At 54.0% G+C, this 24608-nt stretch overlaps 1 protein-coding gene and 1 non-coding gene across 8 annotated transcripts in view; one reads left to right on the top strand and one right to left on the bottom strand.

Moving 5' to 3' along the window:
- CFAP65 (cilia and flagella associated protein 65) overlaps positions 1 to 24608 on the bottom strand; it is a 56867-nt gene that overhangs the window by 1326 nt on the left and 30933 nt on the right. For 4 of the 7 annotated variants that reach the window (XM_073304873.1, XM_073304875.1, XM_073304872.1 and 1 more), the window contains 11 exons: positions 18915 to 19025; positions 17856 to 18047; positions 16775 to 16933; positions 13375 to 13518; positions 12800 to 12916; positions 12084 to 12221; positions 11492 to 11557; positions 9739 to 9953; positions 7974 to 8120; positions 1240 to 1563; positions 531 to 668 (listed from right to left, as the gene is read on the bottom strand). In XM_073304873.1, coding sequence (XP_073160974.1) covers positions 531 to 668; positions 1240 to 1563; positions 7974 to 8120; positions 9739 to 9953; positions 11492 to 11557; positions 12084 to 12221; positions 12800 to 12916; positions 13375 to 13518; positions 16775 to 16933; positions 17856 to 18047; positions 18915 to 19025 — 1751 coding nt within the window. Of the gene's footprint in view, positions 1 to 530; positions 669 to 1239; positions 1564 to 7973; positions 8121 to 9738; positions 9954 to 11491; positions 11558 to 12083; positions 12230 to 12799; positions 12917 to 13374; positions 13519 to 16774; positions 16934 to 17855; positions 18048 to 18914; positions 19026 to 24608 lie in introns of those variants that run through there. The other 3 variants (XM_073304874.1, XM_073304876.1, XM_073304879.1) reach the window with 3 other exon arrangements.
- Positions 19764 to 19879, top strand: LOC140896004 (U5 spliceosomal RNA). The gene has a single exon (XR_012154418.1). It is a non-coding gene; the product is annotated as a U5 spliceosomal RNA (small nuclear RNA).

Genomic DNA, 24608 nt, shown 5'->3' with positions numbered 1-24608 from the left:
CACCCAGCACCCCCTCCTCTGGCACATCCACAGGCGCTGAGATGCGGCATGACTGCCCGCACCTGGCGCCAGCAATTCCGCACGGACGTGGAGCGTGTGCCCAGGAGGAGGCTGGGGTTGGACCCACGTTCCTCCCCCACCATGCTCCCAATTTTAAAATGCGACCCAGCATGAGGAAGGTTTGGATGTTCGCTCAGCCACCCCCTATTAAACAGGGGTGCACTGTAGGGCTCCAAACGACGGGTGTCCACCCATCCTCCCCCTCCCCCTGCTGGAAAGGAATTAAACGACAGAAGGGGAGACTCCCCCCTGGAGCCTACACCCTTGGCCTGGATTCTCCAGTGCCCTGGCCATTCCTGCTGCCCCCCTCTGGATCCTGCAGCGGGGTGATGGTCGCACTCTCTGGGAGGAACCTGCCCATTTCACACCCGGCGCATGAGCTGCTGGCAGATGGGACGACAGAGTCAAGCCCTGTTGCCAGGAGTGGAGGTGTACTACAGTTGGACACAGGAAGCATTCCCTCCCCTTACCTTTGGGCGGAGGAGGGGGGCAGGGCGATCACCCTGGGACGGGCCGTCAGAACCACCTCGCCACGGCTGGCCTCCACCATTATGTTCTGGAGCGTGTTCTCCAGCACCAGCTCCAGCAGGTTCCCGAACGCTGGCAGCCTAGAAAGCCCAGAGGTGCGGGCGGGGGATGTTTAATGCCGCAGAGAGGGCAGCTGAGATTCCCCCAGCACACACCGGGCTCCAGGAGGTGCTCCTAGTGCACAAGGCGGGTGCCAAGGTGCCATGGCCAGCCACACGGAGAGCGGAGAAATGCAGCACCTGATCCCATGCCCTCCCCTGGAGTAGCCCAGCCACTCTCTCGGCACAGATTGTGCCTGAATCGGGGGCTGATGAGCAGGAGCCTCCAAACCGCCTCGTCTGAAAACCCTGCCTCGTCTGCACGAATCGCTGTGTGCACAGCTGCTCTCATCTGCAGTGCTGCGTCGGGTCAGGAGCACTGCATGCTGGGGCCTGTCGCCTGCACAGGCCGCACCGCTGGACACAAGAGGAGGGTGGCTAGCAGGCTGCGCGGGAGAACTCAGTGGGTGGCCACACGTAGTGCATGGCTAGCCCACTGGAGGTACAGTGTGAGAGGGGGAGACAGATTCGTGTCGAAGGTGACACCAATGCCACGCAGTGGGCTCCCCATGGCCATGCTCCCTGCATCACACCAGGCGGGCCTCCTCCTCACCTGGTGATTGTCTCCTTCTCCTCCCGTAGCTGTTCCTGTTGAAGGATGTCACGCAAGCTATCTGGAGGCTCCTCCCCAGCCGCCCTGGGAGAGGTGACCAGGCTCATCTCACATTCTTCCTGTCTCTCCCCCTCCTCCTCCTCTCCCGGCTTGTCCTTCGCACAAGGGGCTGGGGAAGGAGACGCTCTGGAGGAGCCGCCCAGGCTCTGCTTCCTGTCCTGGTGCTTTGCTGATCCTGCAGCCCTGACCTGCTGGAAATAAGGCAGGGGCTCATCCAGGCTCCTGCTCACCGCCTGGTGGAACTGGATGTCCTCCAGCAGGCCTCTGCGATGGGAGGGAAAGGAACAAAGGGATCAGAAATAACAGGCCATGGTCCCCTCTGACATAAGTAGACGCATGCCCGTGAGGCTGATGTCCTTGCCAGTGTAGTGATCCCTAGGGATCAGTGTAAGCCAGCTGCTCACACTTGAGTCAGTGGCCAACTTGGCCCCCTGCTAGCCCTGGGGAAGATGGCATCGATCCCTGAGTGCCTATGCCCAGAGCCTGTACAGCCAGTTAGTCGTAATGTAGCATCCTCCAGCAGGATCTCGCACTCCGCAGGTGGGTGGGGTGCAAAGGCCACAGCCGGGGGACTGGCAGTGCCTCTGAAGCCAGGACAAACGACAGTTCCAGAATCCAGCAAGCAGCTGGGAGCCACACAGGAGGAGAAGCGGCACTGACATTTATTACAGCTCCTCCCCAGCAGCTGGTGGGCATGCGAGGGCGCGCACACCCTCTGGTCAGCCCTCGCGCTCCTGGCTTAGCATGGCTGGCGATGCACAACCCCCAGGGTAGGGCTCCTGCGCTTCTGTCTTTCGCAGGCCCAATTTCCCATTCCACGCCACTGGTCTGACACAACGTTCCCGCCAGTGGAAGGTGTGACGATGTGACTCAGCAGGGAGGGGGGAGTGTTGACCTGGGAATGTGCCCTGGGGATGGGAGACCTGAGAGCCTGTCACCTGAGCCAGGAGGGGGAGGGGGAGGTGACACCTCTGCCCAGGAATGTGAACAGAGGCTGCAGCAGGGAACCTGCTGGGTGGGTTTAGTTTCAGTTTGGGGCTGGGTGGAGGAACACAGGGAACCCCAGGGCTGGGGTCTAAGCTCCCTGCTCCCCCAGAAGGACGTGATTGAGGGGTCCTGGTTGTACCCACAAGCTCTGTTTTTGGACTGTGTTCCTGTTGTCCAATAAACCTTCTGTTTTACTGGCTGGCTGAGAGTCTCAGTGGATCCCAGGAAGAGGGGTGCAGGGCCTGGACTCCCCCACACTCCGTGACAACTGGTGGCAGCGGTGGGATCTACTGCACCCCGTGAACGGCGCTTCCTGCAGTAAGTGACTGGGGAGCAGTAAAACGAAGGGGAATTGACGGGGACCCAAGACTGCAAGGAACTTTGATAAGTGCTTCCTGGCCCAGCGGAAGGAGGGGGAGGACATAGATAGCTTCCTGACGGCCTTTGAGAATGCCTGTGAGCTGCACAGGGTTGACCCTGCAGACAGGCTCCAGTTCCTCACCCCCTTACTGGACCCCAAAGCCGTGGAGGTGTACAGCCGAATGACAGGGGCGGAGGCAGGGGACTATGAACTGTTCAAACAGGCCCTGCTCCGTGAGTTTGGGCTGACCCCCGAGATGTACCGGAGAAGGTTCCGGAGTCAGCGTAAAACGCCTGAGGTCACCTACCTACAACTGGCCAACTGGATGCAGAGGTATGCCCGCAAGTGGACAGCTGGGGCCCGAGCTAAAGAGGACCTGCTGGACCTAATCGTACTGGAGCAACTGTATGAACAGTGCCCTTCCGACCTGAGGCTGTGGCTGGTGGACAAAAAGCTTGAGAACCCCCAGCACGCAGGGCAGCTGGCCGACGAGTTTGTGAACAGTCGGTCAGGGGGTAGCCGGGAGGAGTCCCAAAAGAACAGACCCCCCCCGATGCAGAGAGAGAGTCACCAGGGGGCCTCCCAGCGGGGAAATAGGGAGAACCCCCTCCCAAGGGGAACGCCTGGTGTCGGGCCCCTCCGACCCGCTCGAGGGGACCAACGTGACCTGAGCTGCTATCACTGTGGCCAGAGAGGCCACGTACGGTCCCAGTGCCCCGGGCTCAGGGACAAACTGAGCAGACCCAACCTACCCAGGGTTAACTGGGTAGGGACCCCGCTGGACGAGGGGAAGACGGCCCAGGCAAGGGGGGCTACCAGTTTACCACCTGCTCAGGAGGGAAGAGTACCCCCGGCCAGCTCCACCAGAAGGCTGGAGGCTCTGGACTCAGGGTGCTCAGTTTACAGGGTGGGCGCGGGGCTGTCCCTCCGGAGCGAGTGCCTTGTTCCCCTGGAGGTGGATGGGAGGAAGGTCAATGGATACTGGGATACGGGCGCGGAGGTGACGCTGGCCCGGCCCGAGGTGGTGGCTCCAGATCGGGTGGTGCCCAACACCTATCTGACCCTGACAGGGGTGGGCGGGACCCCATTTAAGGTGCCCGTGGCAAGGGTACACCTGAAATGGGGGGCCAAGGAGGGCCCCAAGGATGTGGGGGTACACCACCATTTGCCCACTGAAGTTTTGATGGGGGGAGACCTAGAGGACTGGCCAAGCAAGCCCCAGACCGCCCTGGTTGTGACGCGTAGCCAGAGCCGGCGAGGGGCACTGCGCCCTGACCTCGGGGAGGGTATCACACCAGAGGCGCAGGACCCTACCCTGGTGGGGAGGGAGGGCCGAGGGGCACGGCTCAGAGAGGCGGAGGCCTCGGACCTGGCCAGCGAGAGGGAACCGGGCCCCATCCCTTCCCCAGCCGCTGAGTTCCAGGCCGAGTTGAGGAAAGATCCCTCCTTGCGGAAGCTCAGGGACCTGGCCGACCTCAGTGTGGTACGGACCATGAGGAGAGGCTGCCAGGAGAGGTTCCTGTGGGAGAAGGGGTTCCTGTACCGAGAATGGGCTCCCACAAGGGAAGTAGAGTCCTGTGGGATCAGGAGGCAGCTGGTGGTCCCCCAGAAGTATCGCCGCAGGCTCCTGTACCTGGCCCATGACATCCCCCTCGCAGGGCACCAGGGAATCCGGCGCACCCGGCAGAGGTTGCTACAGAACTTTTACTGGCCCGGGGTCTTTACCACGGTCCGGCAGTATTGCCGATCCTGTGACCCTTGTCAGAGGGTGGGGAAGGCCCGGGACAAGGGGAAAGCGGCTTTGAGACCTTTGCCCATCATAGAGGAGCCTTTCCAGAAGGTGGCCATGGACATCGTGGGGCCTCTCAGTAAGACGACCCGGTCGGGGAAGAAATACATTCTGGTGGTGGTAGATTTTGCCACCCGCTACCCCGAGGCAGTGCCCTTAGCTTCCATTGAAGCAGACACCGTGGCCGATGCGCTCCTGACCATTTTCAGCCGAGTGGGGTTCCCCAAGGAAGTCTTGACAGACCAAAGCTCCAACTTCATGTCGGCCCTGCTCCGGTGCTTGTGGGAGAAATGTGGGGTCCGGCACGACTGGGCCTCAGCTTATCACCCCCAGTCCAACGGGCTGGTGGAGAGGTTTAATGGGACGCTAAAGATGATGCTGAAAACCTTTATGAACCAGCACCCGCAGGATTGGGACAAGTACTTACCTCACCTGCTGTTCGCATACAGGGAGGTGCCCCAGGAGTCTACCGGATTTTCGCCTTTCGAACTGTTATATGGCAGGAGGGTGAGGGGCCCCCTGGACCTGATGAGAGACGAGTGGGAGGGGAAGGCCACTCCCGATGGAGAGTCAGTGGTGGAGTATGTCCTGATCTTCCGAGAGAGACTGGCTGAACTCATGGGCCTGGCCAGGGAGAACCTGGCCAGAGCCCAGAGGAAGCAGAAGGTCTGGTATGACCGCACGGCACGGGCCCGTGCCTACGCCACCGGGGATCAGGTGATGGTTCTCATCCCAGTGAGAAAGAACAAACTATAGGCCACCTGGGAGGGCCCTTTCAAGGTCGTCAAGCAGCTCAATGAGGTAAACTATGTGGTGGAGCTGTCGAACCGGGCGCACCACCGCCGGGGGTACCATGTGAATATGATGAAGCCATATTATGCCAGGGGGAATGTGGTGTTGGCCGTGTGTGGACAGTGGGAAGAGCAGGGAGATGACCCTTTAGTAGATCTATTCCCTGGGACCAGAGCTGGTTTCCCCCTGGAAACAATTCCCCTCTCGGATCAGCTAACCCCTGCCCAGCAAGCTGAGGTCAGGGAGGTGCTGCATCCGTACCGACAGCTGTTTTCCAACCAGCCTGGACGCACTAATCTGACTGTCCACCGGGTGCAGACAGGGTCGCACCCGCCGATAAGATGCTCCCCCTTCCGAGTCACAGGGAAAACTGCTCAGGACCTGGAAAGAGAGGTCCGGGACATGCTGGCTTTGGGGGTGATCCAGCCATCTGCCAGCCCTTGGGCCTCGCCGGTGGTGCTGGTCCCCAAAAAGGACAGGTCGGTCCGGTTCTGTGTGGACTATCGGAAGCTCAATGCCATCACTGTATCTGATGCCTACCCCATGCCCAGGCCGGACGAGCTCCTAGACAAGCTGGGAGGAGCTCGGTACCTTACCACCATGGACCTTACAAAGGGCTACTGGCAAGTGCCGCTGGATGCAGATGCCCGACTGAAATCGGCCTTTATCACCCCTCTGGGGCTCTATGAGTTCCTGACCCTGCCTTTCGGCCTCAAGGGAGCACCGGCCACCTTCCAGCGCCTGGTGGACCAGCTCCTGAGGGGGATGGAGAGTTTTGCCGTGGCGTATATTGATGACATCTGTGTCTTTAGCCAGACCTGGGAGGACCACGTGTCCCAGGTTAGACAAGTGCTGGACCGACTCCAGGGGGCTGGGCTGACTGTAAAAGCGGAGAAGTGCAAGGTGGGGATGGCGGAAGTATCTTACCTGGGCCATCGGGTGGGGAGCGGCCGCCTAAAGCCGGAACCAGCCAAGGTGGAGGTGATCAGAGACTGGCCCGCTCCCCACACCAAAAAGCAGGTCCAAGCCTTTATTGGGATGGCAGGATACTACCGAAGATTTGTGCCCCACTTTAGCGCCATCGCCACCCCCATCACGGAGCTATGCAATAAGGGGAAGCCAGACAAGGTGGTCTGGACCGAGCAGTGCCAGGTGGCTTTCCGGGCGCTGAAGAAGGCTCTGGTCAGTGGCCCAGTTCTGGCAAACCCAGACTTTGACAAGCCCTTTGTGGTGTTCACCGACGCCTCAGACACGGGACTGGGGGCGGTGTTAATGCAGGAGGATGAAAAGGGGGAGAGACACCCCATCGTGTACCTGAGCAAGAAGTTGCTACCCCGGGAGCAACACTACGCGGCCATCGAGAAGGAGTGCCTGGCCATGGTGTGGGCCCTCAAGAAACTAGAACCCTATCTCTTCGGGCGACACTTCACCGTCTACACCGACCACTCTCCCCTGACCTGGCTGCACCAGATGAAAGGAGCCAACGCCAAACTCCTGAGATGGAGCCTGCTCCTGCAGGATTACGACATGGACGTGGTCCACGTGAAGGGAAGTGCCAACCTGATAGCGGATGCGCTGTCCCGGAGAGGGGGCCCCGAACTTCCCCAGGTCACTGGTCAGCGTGACCCCGCTCAGTTCAGTCTCGAAGGGGGGAGAGATGTGACGATGTGACTCAGCAGGGAGGGAGGAGTGTTGACCTGGGAATGTGCCCTGGGGATGGGAGACCTGAGAACCTGTCACCTGAGCCAGGAGGGGGAGGGGGAGGTGACACCTCTGCCCAGGAATGTGAACAGAGGCTGCAGCAGGGAACCTGCTGGGTGAGTTTAGTTTCAGTTTGGGGCTGGGTGGAGGAACACAGGGAACCCCAGGGCTGGGGTCTAAGCTCCCTGCTCCCCCAGAAGGACGTGATTGAGGGGTCCTGGTTGTACCCACAAGCTCTGTTTTTGGACTGTGTTCCTGTTGTCCAATAAACCTTCTGTTTTACTGGCTGGCTGAGAGTCTCAGTGGATCCCAGGAAGAGGGGTGCAGGGCCTGGACTCCCCCACACTCCGTGACAACTGGTGGCAGCGGTGGGATCTACTGCACCCCGTGAACGGCGCTTCCTGCAGTAAGTGACTGGGGAGCAGTAAAACGAAGGGGAATTGACGGGGACCAGGCATGCTGAAGATTCAGAGAGAGACGGTTTCGGGGGGCGGTTAACCCCTGGGAATGTGTGACCAGAGAGAAAGACTTTTGCAGTAACAGGGTCCCCCGGGGGATTGCAGCGAGCGGTCCCAGGGGCGGAGGAATCTGCAGCTCGACCCTGGCAAAGAGGTGGTGACCTCGAGAAGGACTGGCACACGAGGGGCTTTTCCTGGAAACCGTGGGAAGCTGCCCGGCCTGCGAGGGGCCAGCAGGGAGATGTACGCTAAACGCCTGAAGAGCGACCTGGTGGAGCTGTGCAGGCAGAGGGGGCTGCGCATCGGGAGGTCCACCAAGGAACAGCTGATTGCCCAGCTGGAGGAGAGGGATCGCTTGGATGACCCGATCCCTGTCCCTGAGGGAAGCCGCCCGGCAGACGCAGCGTGGGCCCTGGGGCCTGACCGGGCTGGGAGGGGTCAGACTGCTGCTGAGTCACATCGTCACAGAAGGCCAGTAGAACGGAGCGGAGAATCGGGCCCATCTGCAGCAGTCCCCGTCCCAGCCCCCCCCAGCCCCCATTACAGCGGGGAGACACTGACTCCGAAAGGAAAGGGGAGCCTGTACCTGATCACAGCAGCCAGCAGGTCAGTCACCACCTGCATCTCCTGTTCGGAAGAGCCAGCCAGCGCCAGAAGAACAGGGTCTGTCCTGACGCCTCCCTCGTCCTTCCGCCTGCCCACAGCCTTGTCTCCCACCATCTCCTTGAGATGCCTTCAAAATAAGAAAAAGCAGAGGGGGCCTCAGAGACAAAGTACAGTGCCTGGAACTTGGGAGGGGGCCTGAGGGAAACCAGGACATGATCAGGTAATTAGAGTTGGTAGCATCAAGCACATCACTAGGGGCTGGAGCGGGGCACCTGGCTCACCCAACCTTGCACCGAGTAAGTTTTGGTGCAGAGAGAATCGTTTTTACCACAGCTCTGAGGATACATAACAACAGGGCTTTGGAAAGACGTGGGACCCTGCAGCATCCATCGGAGGGATAATGCTGTAGACTAGAGGGCTTGCAGTGCTGGCAAACAGCTGGAAGCAAAGGGGAACAAGGGAGGGCACAGAAGTGTCAGTGTGGAGCAGAGAGGCACCTCTGGGTGAGAGAATGGACTGAAAGAGCGCCCCCCTGTGCCACACACAGGCACTGCTGAGACAAGCAGCAACCACCTCCGTTGACACATGCAATGACCAGATCAGCTAGTTCCACAGGGATTTACGGATGCCAATAAATTGCAGCCAGTCTGAAACCTGGCTCTCAGCACCTGGCTGAGGGACCTGTGCTCCCTGCCTACGATTCCAAGCAGCAGCCTTGTGCACCAGCCGACATGCATTACCTGGGCCAACAGAAGACTCAGGGAAGGTGTGAGCAGGGAGGCTGCCAGCAGGAGAGCGGACATGTGCTGGCAGCTCACTCGGGAGAGCTATGATTGAAGCCCTCAATCACCATCCCCCAAAGGGCCCGAATTGCCCCTCCAGAGGAACAGCTCCTGATTCACATCAGGACCAGTGAGAGGGGACCCAGGCCCCAAGTGTCTGCCAGGAGCCTTCCCGGTCTGTTCCCAACTCCCCAGGCAAGCGTCAGTGCATGCGGGGCTCACAGTGCATGTACGTCGATGGCAGAGAGTCGTGAGCTCAGCCCTTGCTCAGCTCCAACCCGAGGCACTTGGCGTTGAGGGATTTAATGCTGCTGACAATGAGCAGAGCACCTTGAGCCCCACCAGCATCAGAGCCCTGCAAGCACAGATCAGACGATAGTTTTTCCTAGGCGAGGCAGGGAATCAGCTGGTGGTTTCTGAGCTAGGGCTGGAGGCAGCAGAGGGGAAGACAAGGTGCCACTTGGTGGTTCTCAAACTTTTGTCCTAGTGACCCTTTTAACACAGCAAGCCTCTGAGTGCGATCCCGCCATATAAATTAAAAACACAGATTTTTAAATATTTAACACCATTATAAATGCTGGAGAGAAGCAGGGTTTGAGGTGGAGGATGACAGCTTGCAACCCCCATGTAATAACCTCACGATCCCCTGAGGGGTCACAACCCCCAGTTTGAGAACCGCTGAGGTAAAGGGACACAGTGGCATTACAGATCCCTGGGTTCACTTCCCAAGAGCCAGGTGTCAAGCCAGATCTCAACTCAGGTTTCTGGATTCAGCCACCCTAAATTCCTCCTGCAGCTCACGGAGAAACATCCTTGTCCCGATGCAATTGCTGTGCACTGTGAAACAGCTGCCATGTTTCTAGTCCAAGGGTTGAGTCGACGTACACGGGCATGCGTCGCAGCAGGAAGAGCTCTGGGTCAGGTGGAGATGTAATTCCAAACAAGAGGCCTGTCTTTTCTTACCGGCAAAGGAAGTATTTGGGGAGCTCGGAGCAGAAGTTACTCAGGAAGTCGTCCATGGAATGGGACCTGGCTGTCACTCCGAGGTGTAGCAGATGGGACTTGGGAGGCTCTGGTTTGGCCCACAGTCTACTGGCTTCTTTGTCCATCAGGTGCCTCCTCTGACTGTGGCTGACAGGTGGATTGGGCGCAGGGAGGTTTTTAATGGGGGGCAGAGTCTGTTGGGGAAGAAGTAAAATTAGCCTTTTACTGAGCTTACTGCTGGCACTAACTTCTCCTTCAGCACTGAGCCCTGGTGCAGGAAATGACCAGAACTGGGTGTGGATACCTGATCTCACATCACCATCCACACAGTGACCAGAGAAGGAGGAAGCGTCAAAACACGGAGGCCAAAAGGAATGAAATGGAGACTGACCCCTCTACCCAGCCTTGCAACAGGTTAGCAGCAGGGCCAACTTCCTCTTTACACTGCCTAAGACCCAGGGCCTCAGCTCCTTTCATGGCATTATTAGCCTGGGTGATTGGCGCCCAGGTCTGAGTGCCTGGGTTAGTCCAGCCCAGGGGTGAGCAGCCGCACTGCAAAGCCCTGCCCAAGTCACTGCGCACCCCCATGTGTGCGGCCTGGACCTCTGGAGGCAGACCCCAGAGTTCTCTGTGCTGCATTAAGCTGAGTCCCTCTGATTCTTTCCCAGTGAACTGGGGGACAACTTGTCTGTCCAGCTGGATACAGGTGGAATTGTGGGAAGGCACTGGAAGACTGTCGGCACTCGAGTGATTTAGCCTGCATCTTCACTCCAGAGTGGACTGCTACCAGCCCACGTGAAAGCCTATACTCTCAGTCATGCCAGCTAGACTCAGTTCCCAGCATCATCAGTCTCAGGTGAGAGGGTTTTGTGTACAGATGGGAAAGGGTTGGGGCAACACCCAGAGAAGAGTTTGTGTTAACTCTGCAGTGAAGTCAGATCCACAGGTGAAAGGGCAATTCAGTCTCTATGGTCACGCCCTGGCTTCTCCACTGACAAGGGAGAATTAGTAACATTTCTGTCAAGGACGCCCAAGTAAGCAGAGATCTCCCTACACATTTCACACAGGGAAGGTGGGTCATTGCCAGCAGGTTCCAATCAGCCTGCAGCTTCCACCTAAACTGCTCATCCCTTCTCAGTCATCTCCCTTCCCCAGCCAACCGCCCTTCCATTCCAGTCTGATGTATGGTGAATGCCCCCAGCTCCCCAGCCCCACCCTCAGCCCAGGAAACTCCCCAGGCTGGCTCTGGCAGGTCGAGAGACTCACCATGCTAGATGCACAGAGCCATCTTCAGTCTCAGTCTGTCCTACAGTCCCTGCTCTTGGAACTCCCTGGGTCCTGAGACCCTCTCTAAGGTCACACCCTTCATCTCACAGCCCTTTAGTACAGCCCCCCACAGAGCCACCCCAAGACACTGCCGATGAACCGCATGACAGGCAGAACCCTCTGTCCACGGTACCAAAACTTTCACTCCGCAGCATCTTATCTCCAGCCATCAATGTATGTTTGCTTCTAATTTAACCCACCTCTTCTGTAAAGCTAGCAGCCAACAGTCACAGCCAAACAGCCTAATTCTTCTATGTACGAACATCTCCTCCCAGCGTGGCAGTCTAGCCTTTCAAGCAAGCGTTTTACTGGCTCTGTGCACCCTGTCAAGCCAGCCTCCTTGCCCCACATTCCCCAGGATCTCACTGCTGGGCTCGGTCTACTTCCGGGGATGGAGCCATCTTACCTTGCACTGTCTGGTCACAGCGGGCGACTTAGTGAGTTTTTCTTCTGCAGAGGAGTCTGATGAGCTCTAAACAGAGGAAAGGAAATGAGAACCAGGTTCTGTTTTACCCACTCCCAACCGCAACAGAGCAATCTCACTTCCCAGTTAGTCAGTTTCCAGAGCCTCCAGTTCTGCTCTTCACCAGGCTCTGATCAGATATTCCCTTCCAAATGTCAGATGATCTTTAGTAAATTCAGAGTTTGCTGGATGAGGATCATTTTGATTTCCTTACAAAGCTACCACACATGCCAGCCCTTCTCAAGTGTTACACATACAGCGGAAGGGACTGAGGTATTCTTGTGGGTAAAACAAAAGACAAGGAGCCAAGATCATCTTGGGTTTTAGTAGCCATGGAGCAACTGACCACAGGAAGCTTGGGAAAGTCACATGACCCCCTTGCCTGTCATCGGCCCAGAGGGGTTTATTTTTAGAGAAGGCTCCTCACTGAAACCCAGATGCTCCTCTGCAGCTGAGAAGCTGGAAAAACAAATTACACACAAAGAAGCATCTTGTGCCCTTGGGGCGCTGAGAATTCCCAGGAACTGTTCCTTACTCTGGCATGCTGCTTTAGATTGCTCTCGGCCCCCAGGTCCTGCTCGGTGATGGTGAATTCCACAGTTTGCCGTTCCTTCTCAGCCTCCCATTCCTGGAGCACCTTCTCGTACTTAGCCAGTGGCTGTTGCATGACAACCTAGGAAACTAACCCGAGATTAGAAGGAACAAGGCCAGCAGGAAGGCGTAGAGAGCTGCCCATGCCACATTCTTCCTGCAACAGCATAAGGCCATGGACAGTGTATGGTTCATGCTCTCTGGCTCATAATACATGATCGTCAATAGTCATGCGAACCAGCATTCAAACCCGCGGTCCTTTTCCCTTGCCGTGCCTTCCAGGACCTTGGAGGATATGCCCTGAGTCCTGCAGAGAGGTTGACCGATCTCATATCAAGAGAACTCAAGAGAGTATTAGCAGCATGGGTGTGTCACACATTCTGCTCCTAGCAGTACAAGAAGCAAGCGCCCCAATTCAGTGACTGCCCCAGCTCAGTACATTACTCATTACACAAGCATTTCTCACAGTTAACCTTAGTGTGACGAGCCACAGCCACACCTCCATCACGAGTGGGGATCGAACCCCAAATGCCTCCAGCCCATGAGCTAAAGAAGAACTCTGTTGTCAGCAGTAGGCTGTTAGTTGCTGGGGGCAGCCCTAGAGGGAGACATGACAGCATCACTGAGCCGATGAAAGAGGCAGGTACCCCCACGTCTCACCTCACACACCAGATCCGCGTTGTAGAAGCATGGGTTCCCAGATGCTTGCAGCGTGATGATGCAGTGGGTTCCGTCCCCGGGCTGCACGACCCCCATCTCTGGTACGATCTGTAGTGTCTAAGACACAGTGTGGACTCATTACAGTGACCTCTGTCCGGTATGTCTCTCCTCACTGGCTGGGTAACACAGGCCTCGGGAATTCTCCCAGGCTGCCCTCCACATGAAATCACTAGACCTGGGAGGGATCCCGGAGCTACCACAGGTTTCACTGGTGTGGAAGGGTTATGGGGACCCAGGCTGCCGAACAGGAGGCGTGATGCACTACTGCTGATTCTGCGCAGCTAGAATCCACTCAAGTCCAGTCTCCAGACCTCCCATTCCCTGTCTTCCTCTGAGCTCTGCTGCTTTGCCCAAATCCCCAGTCAGCTCCTTCAGGTTTCTAAGTACCCTTCTTCCCCCATGTGCTAATGTACATGCCACCTCCATCAGACTGCCCGCTCTCCCCTTGTTCTGATGCAATCAGAGAGCAGGGCCCTTTCACGGCCCAGCGTGGCAGAGCTGAAAGCAGAACTTACCTCACTGGCGCTAGAAGTGCCGACGTGCCAGGCAAAGATGACTGCCTCGCTCTCAGAGGCATTGTTGAGAAAGACGAGCCGGCTGGACTTGCTGTAGACTGGGATGTTTCCAAGGCAAATCCTGTGCTGGGATAAGAAGGCTGTCTGGAAAAGAGAAACCAGGCAGGAACTTCAGCCAGAGAAGATGGGTGCACGTTCCAGAGAGATGAGCACAGCTCTACCCTGTATCTGTCTGATGTCCAGCAATCGATGGGTCACGTTTGGCTAGCACCAGATACACTAGTCATTTATATAATGCTGGACATACTGTTCCAACAAGACAATTACTGCCTGGTTCTAGGGCCATTCCTGTCCTCCAAGGTGGGGTTCGCAAACCGGGGCACTGCCCTGCCCAGGTTACAAAAGCTGTCTCTTTTCGGCAAGGTGGCAACCCTTTCCAGCAGCAGGAGGTTCCAGGCCGTGCAGTGTAACGACATGGAGGATGTCATGCTGCAGCTGGGTTAGGCAAGAGACATCCCTGGAGCACAAGAGCTGCAGCTAAGCCAGAGTCTCCAATCAGAGCAGCTGCTCTTTTGGCAAGTTCTGAAGACCCCCCACTCAGTAATAGCGGGCAAACCCTGGGGTCCTGACTTGGACAAAATCCCCACTGACCGGACTGCGAGTTCCAGGTAAGTACTCCATAACTCAGCCTGGTGCAAGGTGCTGCAAACACTAATTAATTACACTGAAGAGTTAGAGAAGTTTAACAAGCTTCGGATTACAAATTTCAGAACCCCCTAGGGACACTGATATGCATGGCATTCTAGAGCACGTTGTAAATTGTCCTGTTGGCTTTCCACAAGAGTGCGATCTTCCTTACAAAAAAAAAAAAAAAAAAAAAGGAGTACTTGTGGCACCTTAGAGACTAACAACTTTATTAGAGCATAAGCTTTCATGAGCTACAGCTCACTTCATCGGATGCATTCAGTGGAAAATACAGTGGGGAGATTTTATATACACAGAGAACATGAAACAATGGGTGTTACCACACACACTGTAACGAGAGTGATCAGGAAAGGTGAGCTATTACCAGCGGAAGTGCGGGGGGATGGAACCTTTTGTAGTGATAATCAAGGTGGGCCATTTCCAGCACTTTACAAGAACAGTAGGAGGGGAAATAAACAAGGGGCAATAGTTTTACTTTGTGTAATGACACATCCACTCCCAGTCTCTATTCAAGCCTAAGTTAATTGTATCCAGTTTGCAAATTAATTCCAATTCAGCAGTCTCTCGTTGGAGTCTGTTTTTGAAGTTTTTTTGTTGAAGATCTCTATCAAGCATTCTTACAAGTACAATACCCACCTGCGGAAGTGAAGAAATAGACTGACAGAGCCAGAAGAGTACCCAGAAGTTACCTACGATAGGACAGGCCCAACAAAGAAAATAACAGAATGCCACTAGCCGTCACCTTCAGCCCCCAACTAAAATCTCTCCAGTGCATCATCAAGGATCTACAACCTATCCTGAAGGACGACCCATCACTCTCAGAGATCTTGGGAGACAGGCCAGTCTTTGCTTACAGACAGCCCCCCAACCTGAAGCAAATACTTCCAGCAACCACACACCACACAACAGAACCACTAACCCAGGAACCTATCCTTGCAACAAAGCCCGTTGACAACTGTGTCCACATATCTATTCAGGGGACACCATCCCAGGGCCTAATCACATCAGCCACACTATCAGAGGCTCGTTCACCTGCACATCCACCAATGTGATATATGCCATCATGTGCCAGCAATGCCCCTCTGCCATGTACACTGGCCAAACCAAACAGTCTCTACGTAAAAGAATAAATGGACACAGATCAGATGTCAAGAATTATAATATTCAAAAACCAGTCGGAGAACACTTCAATCTCTTTGGTCACTCGATTACAGACCTAAAAGTGGCAATTCTTCAACAAAAAAACTTCAAAAACAGACTCCAATGAGAGACTGCTGAATTGGAATTAATTTGCAAACTGGATACAATTAACGTAGGCTTGAATAGAGACTGTGAGCGGATGTGTCATTACACAAAGTAAAACTATTGCCCCTTGTTTATTTCCCCTCTTACTGTTCTTGTAAAGTGCTGGAAATGGCCCATCTTGATTGGTTTCAGAGTAGCAGCCGTGTTAGTCTGTATTCGCAAAAAGAAAAGGAGGACTTGTGGCACCTTAGAGACTAACCAATTTATTTGAGCATAAGCTTTCATGAGCTACAGCTCACTTCATCGGATGCATTCCTTTCCATCTTGATTATCACTACAAAAGGTTCCTCCCCCGCCCCCCACTCTCCTGCTAGTAATATCTCACCTTTCTTGGTCAGTCTTGTTACAGTCTGTATGGTAACACCCATTGTTTCATGTTCTCTGTGTCTATAAAATCTCCCCACTATATTTTCCACTGTATGCATCCGATGAAGTTAGCTGTAGCTCACGAAAGCTTATGCTCAAATAAATCTGCTAGTCTCTAAGGTGCCACAAGTCCTCCTTTTCTTTTTACGGATACAGACTAACACGGCGGCTACTCTGAAACCTGTCATCTTCCTTACAGGAAGTCTGCTCAGCTCTTACTAAGACCTTGTCTACATTACAGGTTATATCAGTCTAACTTTCACACCCCTGTGTGATGTAAATAATCCACCCCCTGAGCAATGTGACCTAAATGCCAGTGTAGACAGAGCTCTCTCAGCAAAAGAGCTTCTCCTGCTGACAGAGCTGTTGCCTCTTGCCGAAGCAGCATTAATAAGCCAACCGGAGAGCTCTCTCCCGCCAGCTTAGAGCATCTCCACCGTAAGTGATCACATTGAATCCTCTGAACTTGTGTTACACCACTGGATCCGGGCTCTGGCAGGCCAGCTCTCAGCTGGGCCAGGCAGCCCGCAACCAAGTCTCACGACACTTTTCACTGTGAACAAGTTGTTAGTTGCCTGTTTAATTAGCAACCCTGCTGTCTGTGTCTGGATCAAGTGATGCCTAGTGTACTGCTGTTAGCACATGGATGTGCGAGCCTGGCCCAGGAACGAAAGGAGCATAGCTTTCTTTTAATGAATAAATGACCACGGAAAAGCTGCCGTACTCACTAAAGGTTACCGTTAGCTAGCTTTAATCTTTAATAATGCGATGGTCACATGACAACACCCCAACAACCATCTTGATTCTGGTTCCAGTGGAGATGGAATTGCGAGTAAATCGTCTTTCGGGACAACAGCTACCATGGGCAGGAATCTGGCTTTTCCAATATCAGGCCAAGGCGCTCCCCATGCAATCAGAGCCTCTAGAAAAGAGGCCACCCACCAATTTCAGACCTTTTCATGCACTTCTGGAATGACTGCCCTTGCCATGCTGTGGCTATGGTAACATCACACCTGGTGCTTACCTGCCCGGGCACTGTTAGTTTTGAAGAACCTGGAGTCACTGAAGGAGACAAGACTTGGTCGAACTGGGCAGTCTGTCCCATAATATTTGGATCGTAGCCTATTCCCTGGAAGGTGATCAGAGCCGAATCTCCCTCCAAGATGTGGATGGGAACATCCACCTGCCACAGAAAGGGCAACCGGGATAAATTCAGGGCTGCATTTTGAGGGACCCCCTTACAAAGCAATGTCTATGCTAATGAAGCTGGACTACAGCCTCCTCGTTTGGAATAAGTGACCTGTGCAGTGGGATTCTTAGAGACACTGACTAGCCAAGTCCCCCCGAGACCCACTAAGTGCAGGGACACTAGCTGCCTGCTGGGTATGTGGGTTACGTAACAGCACTGTACAACAGACACCTCTTTGGAGTAACTACCTTTGAAAGACTTCCCAGTCTGATCCTATAGCCAGTTTTGGATGTGTTGCAACTTCAAGAGCCTGATTCTCCTTTGCACCAAGGCCCCTTTAAACCACGCAGACCCAAAGTCTCTAGTATTTAGGCTCTCTCTGTTCTCATCCTGATTCCTCGCCCCCCAGTTTCATGGTGGCATTACAGGGGGCCAGTGATACTAGATCCCTGCAAGCACAAGGTGCAGAGAAAGCTAAGATTCTGGCGAGGTAGAGCAGAGACCCCTGGCCAGGGGCACAAGGAGGAGGACAAGACCCCAGCTGTGGGGCACACCACCCATTGTTGAATGGCTCCTGCCAGGGGATGGCCCCGCACTCCCAGCAGCGAGTGCGTGAGCAGGGTCATGGCAACAGGGCTGCAGAGGGCAGCTGAGGAGTATCAGACCCAGGAGTGACACCGGGCCCCTGCAGGCGCTAAGTCCAGCAGGGGCTGTGCTTGCCCACTGTAACCAACAGACTTTTTTTTGACAGTGTCAGCGTGCCAGGTGAAATCAATGTTTCGCGAGGACAAATGATTTAAATCCTACCAAGCCAATTTCTGATGTGAACAGAGAGGGCTGCAGGATCTTGGCCTCTTCAGCCGCCCCAGGGAAAGCACTTTACACAATCACTCGTTTATACTGAGGAGCATCTTACCGAGTATGTTCTGGCTTCCAGTGGTGAGAAGACCCACTCAATGTGGCTTGTCATGCCGGGAGGGATCTCCCCCCTGGGATTCAAACAGACAAACACGGGGTGCTGGAAATTCTCCTCCTGGATTTTCATCACAGAGTCCAGCTGAACCTCATAAGCCACAGCCATGGAGCCCCCGTTGTACAGCTCATAGATCTGCAGGTAACAGAAGTTCACTGTACCACGCTGCAGTTAAACTAGTTAGCAACAGCCCTCAGGCCTGAGATGAGGATTAATGAAGTTCATAAGTCAGGGCATTTAATAGAACAGAGGTTCAGACGGAGGAGACCCCATAACGCCAGAATTTATAACAAAGGGTCTGGTAGGTGACCATACAAAGCCAACATCTATCACCACATCTACATACACTCTTTCTGCTACAGCTCCTCCCACACACTGCCCACCGAACGCAGTTTTACTCAGGTCCAGTGGCAGCAGGCTGCAGGAATCAACAATATATGCTAGCATCTTATGGGACAATCAGTCCAGTCAGATCTTTGGAGATGGGAACCAGAGTTCAGAGATGGTGACCTCCCGCCCGCCTCCCCAGTGCAGAACAGGCCCTACCGCCCATCTCCAGGGCTTGGGCTAGTTCCAGTCTCAAACCACCATGTGATGGGGCCTCACTACTTCCCTTGACAGGTTTCAGAGTAACAGCCGTGTTAGTCTGTATTCGCAAAAAGAAAAGGAGGACTTGTGGCACCTTAGAGACTAACCAATTTATTAGAGCATAAGCTTTCGTGAGCTACAGCTCACTTCCTCAGATGCATATCGTGGAAACTGCAAGCCTGCTGCAGTTTCCACGATATGCATCTGAGGAAGTGAGCTGTAGCTCACGAAAGCTTATGCTCTAATAAATTGGTTAGTCTCTAAGGTGCCACAAGTCCTCCTTTTCTTTTTACTTCCCTTGAGAGGCTATTCCACAGCCTAACAAGTGCCGTTGCTTCCTTCCCTCCCCAGCACAGGCCGGCATTCTAGCTATTTTGCTCTGCCTGCTGGTAGCTAAGAGTCATGGCCGCTCACCTGTTTGGGCGGGCTGGAGCTGCCGATGGCGATGGGGGTGAACAGATGCTTAGTGGAGGTAAAATGAACGTACCGCTGCTCCCGTTCCACCGTCACGCCAATGAAATTCAACTACAGTGCAGGCCAGGGAAAAGAACCAGTAATTCTCTCCAGGAAGAAAGCATCATGCTATCACAGTTACAGAACTAAATCAGTAATAACAGGAGAGGCAGATAGGAGCTAAGAGGCATAAGCAAGGAAGGTAAATATTACTGACCTGTACAGTCTTCCTCTCGGAAGGTTTGAATTGCACCAATCCCCACCCCCGCCCCATAGGTGCACACTCCCAGCCCGACAGCTGTGAGACAGAGCTTTGGCGCTTTATCCCCTATACCAGGAGATGGTACCAGCCTTATCAGGGAAGAGCTGTAAGTGATTCCCTTCCTCCAATTCTCAGTCACAGGCCCTCACGCTTGGACAGTGACCCATTCCAGGGAGCTCTCTAACGCGGGGGAGCCTAGAAGCTGCCACAGGAACTAACAAGCATAAATGTGAAGTGGCAAACCAGTGGAGTTATCAACAGTGTCCCCTCTGCAATGCAGCAGAAAGGAACCTCAGAGGCTGGATGTCCTCCCCTCACCAACTCTATGAAGCCCCTGAGAAGGCAGACCTCGAGCCACACGGGGCAGGGAACTGCAGGCTATAATTTCCCGTTGGAGTGCATCGGAGAAACCCAGAGCTGTTTGATCTAGAGCGTGACTGCAGCGTTGAGGTGGAGACTGCCGAGGAAGCCCCAGATACAGCTGTTGGACAGGGAGTAGGCAGGGTTCACAAGAAGCTTGGAGGCCTCAAAACTCCACAGCGAAATGGTGGAGCCGGTTTCTCTTCCAATCGTATAAATCTTTCGCCTTTTACTAAAGATTTCCGTGGACAGGAACATTTATGAGTTTCTACCCAATTTTTTTGTGAAACTTTTTTAAGAGCCCAGGTGGGAGAGCTACTAAAGCAAGGGGGAGACAGGAGCTGCGATGACCCACAGAATTCCTGGGTTCTCAGAAACCCACGGGAGATGCTGATGTAGTTCTGTAGTTAAACAAGAGCCGAGTAGACAAGAGGCTGGTGGTGCCTCTAAAGTACCTCCTCACCCTGATCAGGAAGTTGAGCCTGACACAAGAAGAGAATAGGCACTAACGGATTCCCAAGGCACGATATCAGTATTTATCATCTCAGAGCACCGTACAAATACTTAGCGCCCCAAGGATCAGGGCTCCATTGTGCCAGGCTCTGCACAAATACAAGGGAAGACAGTTCCTGCTCCAGACAATTCACAATCGAGACAGACAAGCAAGAGTGCCTGGGCATGCGATAGTCCCCAAACCCGGCACTCCGATGAGAGTGGAAGATTCCATTTCCTGAGTTTGACTCAGGGAGCCAGGCCTGCTGGCTTTATCCAGCGGGCCCTGCTTTCACAGGACTCTGATCCCCAAGGTGAAACACCTGTTCCCCTGGACACAGGGGATGTTACCTACAGGCGGTTGTCTCCATACAACTGACAATCAAAGTAGCAGGATGGAACTTAGAGAAAGAGATCAAAAGGCTCAGGCTTGCTGAGATCAATACTTTCAATCCTGGCTGAGACCAATACTGATGGACTCTGTTAGCACTGGAAGTCTGCCCGTGATGATCACTGTCTGTCTAAGCATGCAGAGCCCAGAGACGGACACCCACGCAGGGAGCAGGGTTGCTCAGAGAATGCCAGCTCCAGGTAACTATATGCAATGACCAGTTAATAAGCTTTTGAAAGCTTGAAGCATTTAGGGGTCCATCCCGTGGATTCCACATGCCAGTGGGGATCCCCCAAAGATCTTGCCCTTCAGTGGAAGTGATCAAGCCCCTGCTCTAATCTGCGCTCTGGGAACCAGGCTCTATGGCTCAGACTCTCTCAGCATCTACAGCCTGCAGTCGGCTTCCTTTCAAAGCCGCTGATGGCAGCAAATTCTGTCCAGCCCACTTTCCTACTCCACCGCTGTGCTCTGACAGTGAAGTCAGAGCTGCAGTGCCTTGGATAATGGAGACTGGCCAAGCAAAGGGTTTCCCATGCCAAAAGCTACCACCTCTCTGGAAGAGTGGGGCATGAAGGTTCCCAGAGCTGGGAATTTGCTCCTGCAAAAAGTTTCCTGCAGGAAATCAATGTGGTTTCCTTCAACACCCCCACAAACCTAGAGTCACCTCAAAGCCAGAACAAGTCACTTTCGACCATTAGCCTGCACCCCAGTGGGAGGGGAGGGAGTGAAGGCCCCATAAGAGACCAGGCTCCAGATGGAAAAGGTCACTTATGAAGAAAGGCAGTGCCAGGGGAGGGAGAGAGAGGTGGGAACAGATCCATCATCTTGATCCTTTCTGGGCTGGCTTGCTAATGATCAGCACCAAGCTGTGCTTAGGGCTCAAAGATGGACAAAGAAAATCCATGCCTTGGGTTGGCCCACATGCCCCTAACATAGAATCATAGAATAACAGGGTTGGAAGGGACCTCAGGAGGTCATCTAGTCCAACCCCCTGCTCAAAAGCAGGACCAATCCCCAACATCATCATACAGACCCCGGCCTGCAGGCAGTCTGCTCTCCAGTCTGGAAGCACACAGACGGCAACGACCCTCACCCCAGAGCTGCTTACTGATGCCATCTGAGATATCCCGGGTCCAGTTCTTGGGACAAACACTAAAGCAGCTGTTTCCCTTGAGGCTACGATGGATTCTCCAAATGGCTCCAAGCCTCAATGAATTCCCAGGCATGTCTCTGTTCCCCTTCTTTCCTATGAGTGCAGGCAAGGAGCAATCTTCTGCACCATTCCTGCTCCTCTTGAGGGGAAGGAGCCATATTAGCAGGAGTGTGGTAAGCAATACACAAGAAGTAATTGTTCCGCTCTACTCCATGCTGATTAGGCCTCAGCTGGAGTATTGTGTTCAGTTCTGGGTGCCACATTCAGGATAGATGGGAAAAATTGGAGAAAGTCCAGAGAAGAGCAACAAAAATGATTAACGGTCTAAAAAACATGACCTATGAGGGAAGATTGAAAAAATTGGGTTTGTTTAGTCTGGAGAAGACTGAGAGGGGACGTGAGAACAGTTTCAAGTACATAACAGGCTATTACAAGGAGCAGGGTCAAAAATTGTTCTCCTTAACCTCTGAACAGGGGTCAGCAACGTGTCCATGGTAAAAATTTTGAGGTCTGTGGTAATTTTGAAAGAAACGTTGAATGACTGATTGACATAACCCCCCCACAGTGTCTGTCACTAAATACGGTAATTTGTCAAGTGTCCATTGCGCAACATGGTGGTGCATAGGACAAGCAGCAATGGGCTTCAATTGCAGCAAGGGAGGTTTAGGTCGGACATTAGGAAAAACATCCTGTCAGGGTGGTGAAGCACGGGAATAAATTGCCCAGGGAGGATGTGGAATCTCCATCACTGGAGATTGTTAAGAGCAGGTTAGACACACCCCTGTCAGGGACGGTCTAGAGATAATACTTAGTCCTGCCATGAGTGCAGGGGACTGGACTAGATGACCTCTCAAGGTCCCTTCCAGTCCTACGATTCTATGGTTCTATATCATGCTTCAGCTCCTGTCTAGCATCCTCCATGTGCCATGGGCGGGGGGGGGGGCATGCAGAAGGGTTTCCTCAATACCTCTCCCTTTTCTCTCTCTTCCCTTCTCTCTCTCCCCACAATATATCAGTGCAGGAGAGGGAAAGTGTGGGGGACGGGCAGCTCCTTTCTGATGCAGCATATCAGCACCCTTGACACACGGGTGCACCGTAGCCTGTGAGTGCACGGGAGGGTGGTGTTCCCTTCAGTGCACAGATGCTGCATCTGCCCCTCCACTGGTCCAGGACTCCCTGAGCACGGGGGCCAGAGCAGCTCTCTGTGTAGTGGCTGCGGCCGCTCCTACAGCACTGAGCTCTCTCCAAGACTCCTTCAGCATCGTTCCATTCTCACTCTCCTCTGCACCTCGGTCTGGGGCAGGGTGGTGGCCACTGGTCTTAAGCCACTAGAGTCTCTACCGGGCAAGTCAGGGCCATGTGCCCCACTGTCCTCTGGAGCTCTAGGCCTAATCCCTTCCTGGCTGGCTGGCAGAAAGCTGTCGGCCCCTCTCTGGAGTGTGCCAAGCCGGCATCACACAGGGAGCCCATCCAAGGGCTTCAGGGGCAGGTACAGTTAAGCCACTGTTTGAACAACTTGTTCAACGGGCTGGATTTCCAGCTGACGACAGCCCTGAAAGAAAGGAACGGAAAATAAAACACAATGTGAACACAAAGCTCTCCGAGGAAACTTCAGAGACAGACAGGAAGGCTCACGGAGGTCTGAGCCGTGCCCAGAAGAGCACAAGGTGACTTTGGCTCTAACTGAGAAAGAGAAATTAGTTCCAATCCCAAGGAAACCCTCAGGGAAAAAGGCAAAACAGGAGCAGCTCTTAGCTGTTTTAGTGATCTGCAAGGCAGGGAGAACAAGTGGCAGCTCCTCACTCACGGTTGCGGAGAAAAGAACTGACAGATGAAGGCACGTGGGCTGCTGTCCCCACCTTTGTACAGGCAGGACAAAATGCACCACCTGCCGGCACTGAAGGAATAGCTGCCTTCACACCTCAGAAGCTGTGGGAGATCCTGACGATCACACGCTGGAGCTCAGAGGGATTTGAAGTGAGACGGTGTTGATGAGGAGGAGTGATGAAGGGAGGGTAAATATACCAGAGAGAGGGCATGAACTGCAGAGGTGAAGACTCTTGCACCAATTGTGTGGAGCGGCAGAGAACCAGCCAGTGTGAGACTAGGAAAGGGAGTCTGGAAGCAAGTAGAGAAGCAAGGTCCATGAGATACTGCAGGGTGGGCAAGTGTGTGGAAGATTGAAAAACCAGGAAGGCTGTTCTGAGCTGGCTCCTGAAATGAGTGTGGAGCCAGTGGAGCCGTGGAAGGATGGGGCTCCTCTGCACCGGCTGTACCATGTAACAATCCTCAGGGCAGAATCCCAGACCCCCTCCAAGGAGAACGCCAGTGGGGTTCAGGTGGCAGGACGCTGGCACCCATGCAGGAATTTTGCCATGGAGCTGACATTTGTAGCCCACTCTACAGGGTTCAACTGATAAAGGATAGGAACTTAATTAATGCCAGTCAACGTGGCTTATGGAAAATTGGTCTTGTTCAACAAAGCACATTTTAAATGTATTGAGAACTGACTAACTCACAGATCTCCAAAAATAGCCATCGGGGGGAACCCTTGTCGAATAGGGCATTTCTATGGGGTCCAACAGGGAGCAGTTCTAGGCTTGATGCTATTCAACATTTTCATCCACGATCGGGATGTAAATATAAAATTGCTGCTGATAAAATTTGCAGATGACACAAATGTTGGCGGAATGGTAGTAATGAGGGAGGGCTGTCCTACAGAGCGAGCTGGATCACTTGATGAGCTGAGCTCATTCAAACAAACTGCATTTCATTACAGCCAACTGCAAGGTCACACATCCAGGAACAAGGACTTCAGGCCACACCTACAGAATGGGGGACTGGAAAGCAGGGACGCTGAAAAGGGTTTAGGGGTCAGAGTGGGTAAGCAGCTGAACGTGAGCTCCCAGTGCAATGACATGGCAAAGAGGGTCCATATTTTAAAGAGGACGTTGAAAAACTGGAGATGGTGCAGAAAAGAGCCACAAAAATTATTCA

This window comes from Lepidochelys kempii, chromosome 11 (assembly GCF_965140265.1).
Source record: "Lepidochelys kempii isolate rLepKem1 chromosome 11, rLepKem1.hap2, whole genome shotgun sequence".
NCBI lineage: Eukaryota > Metazoa > Chordata > Testudines > Cheloniidae > Lepidochelys > Lepidochelys kempii.
This window is presented reverse-complemented; position numbering and strand designations above follow the sequence as displayed.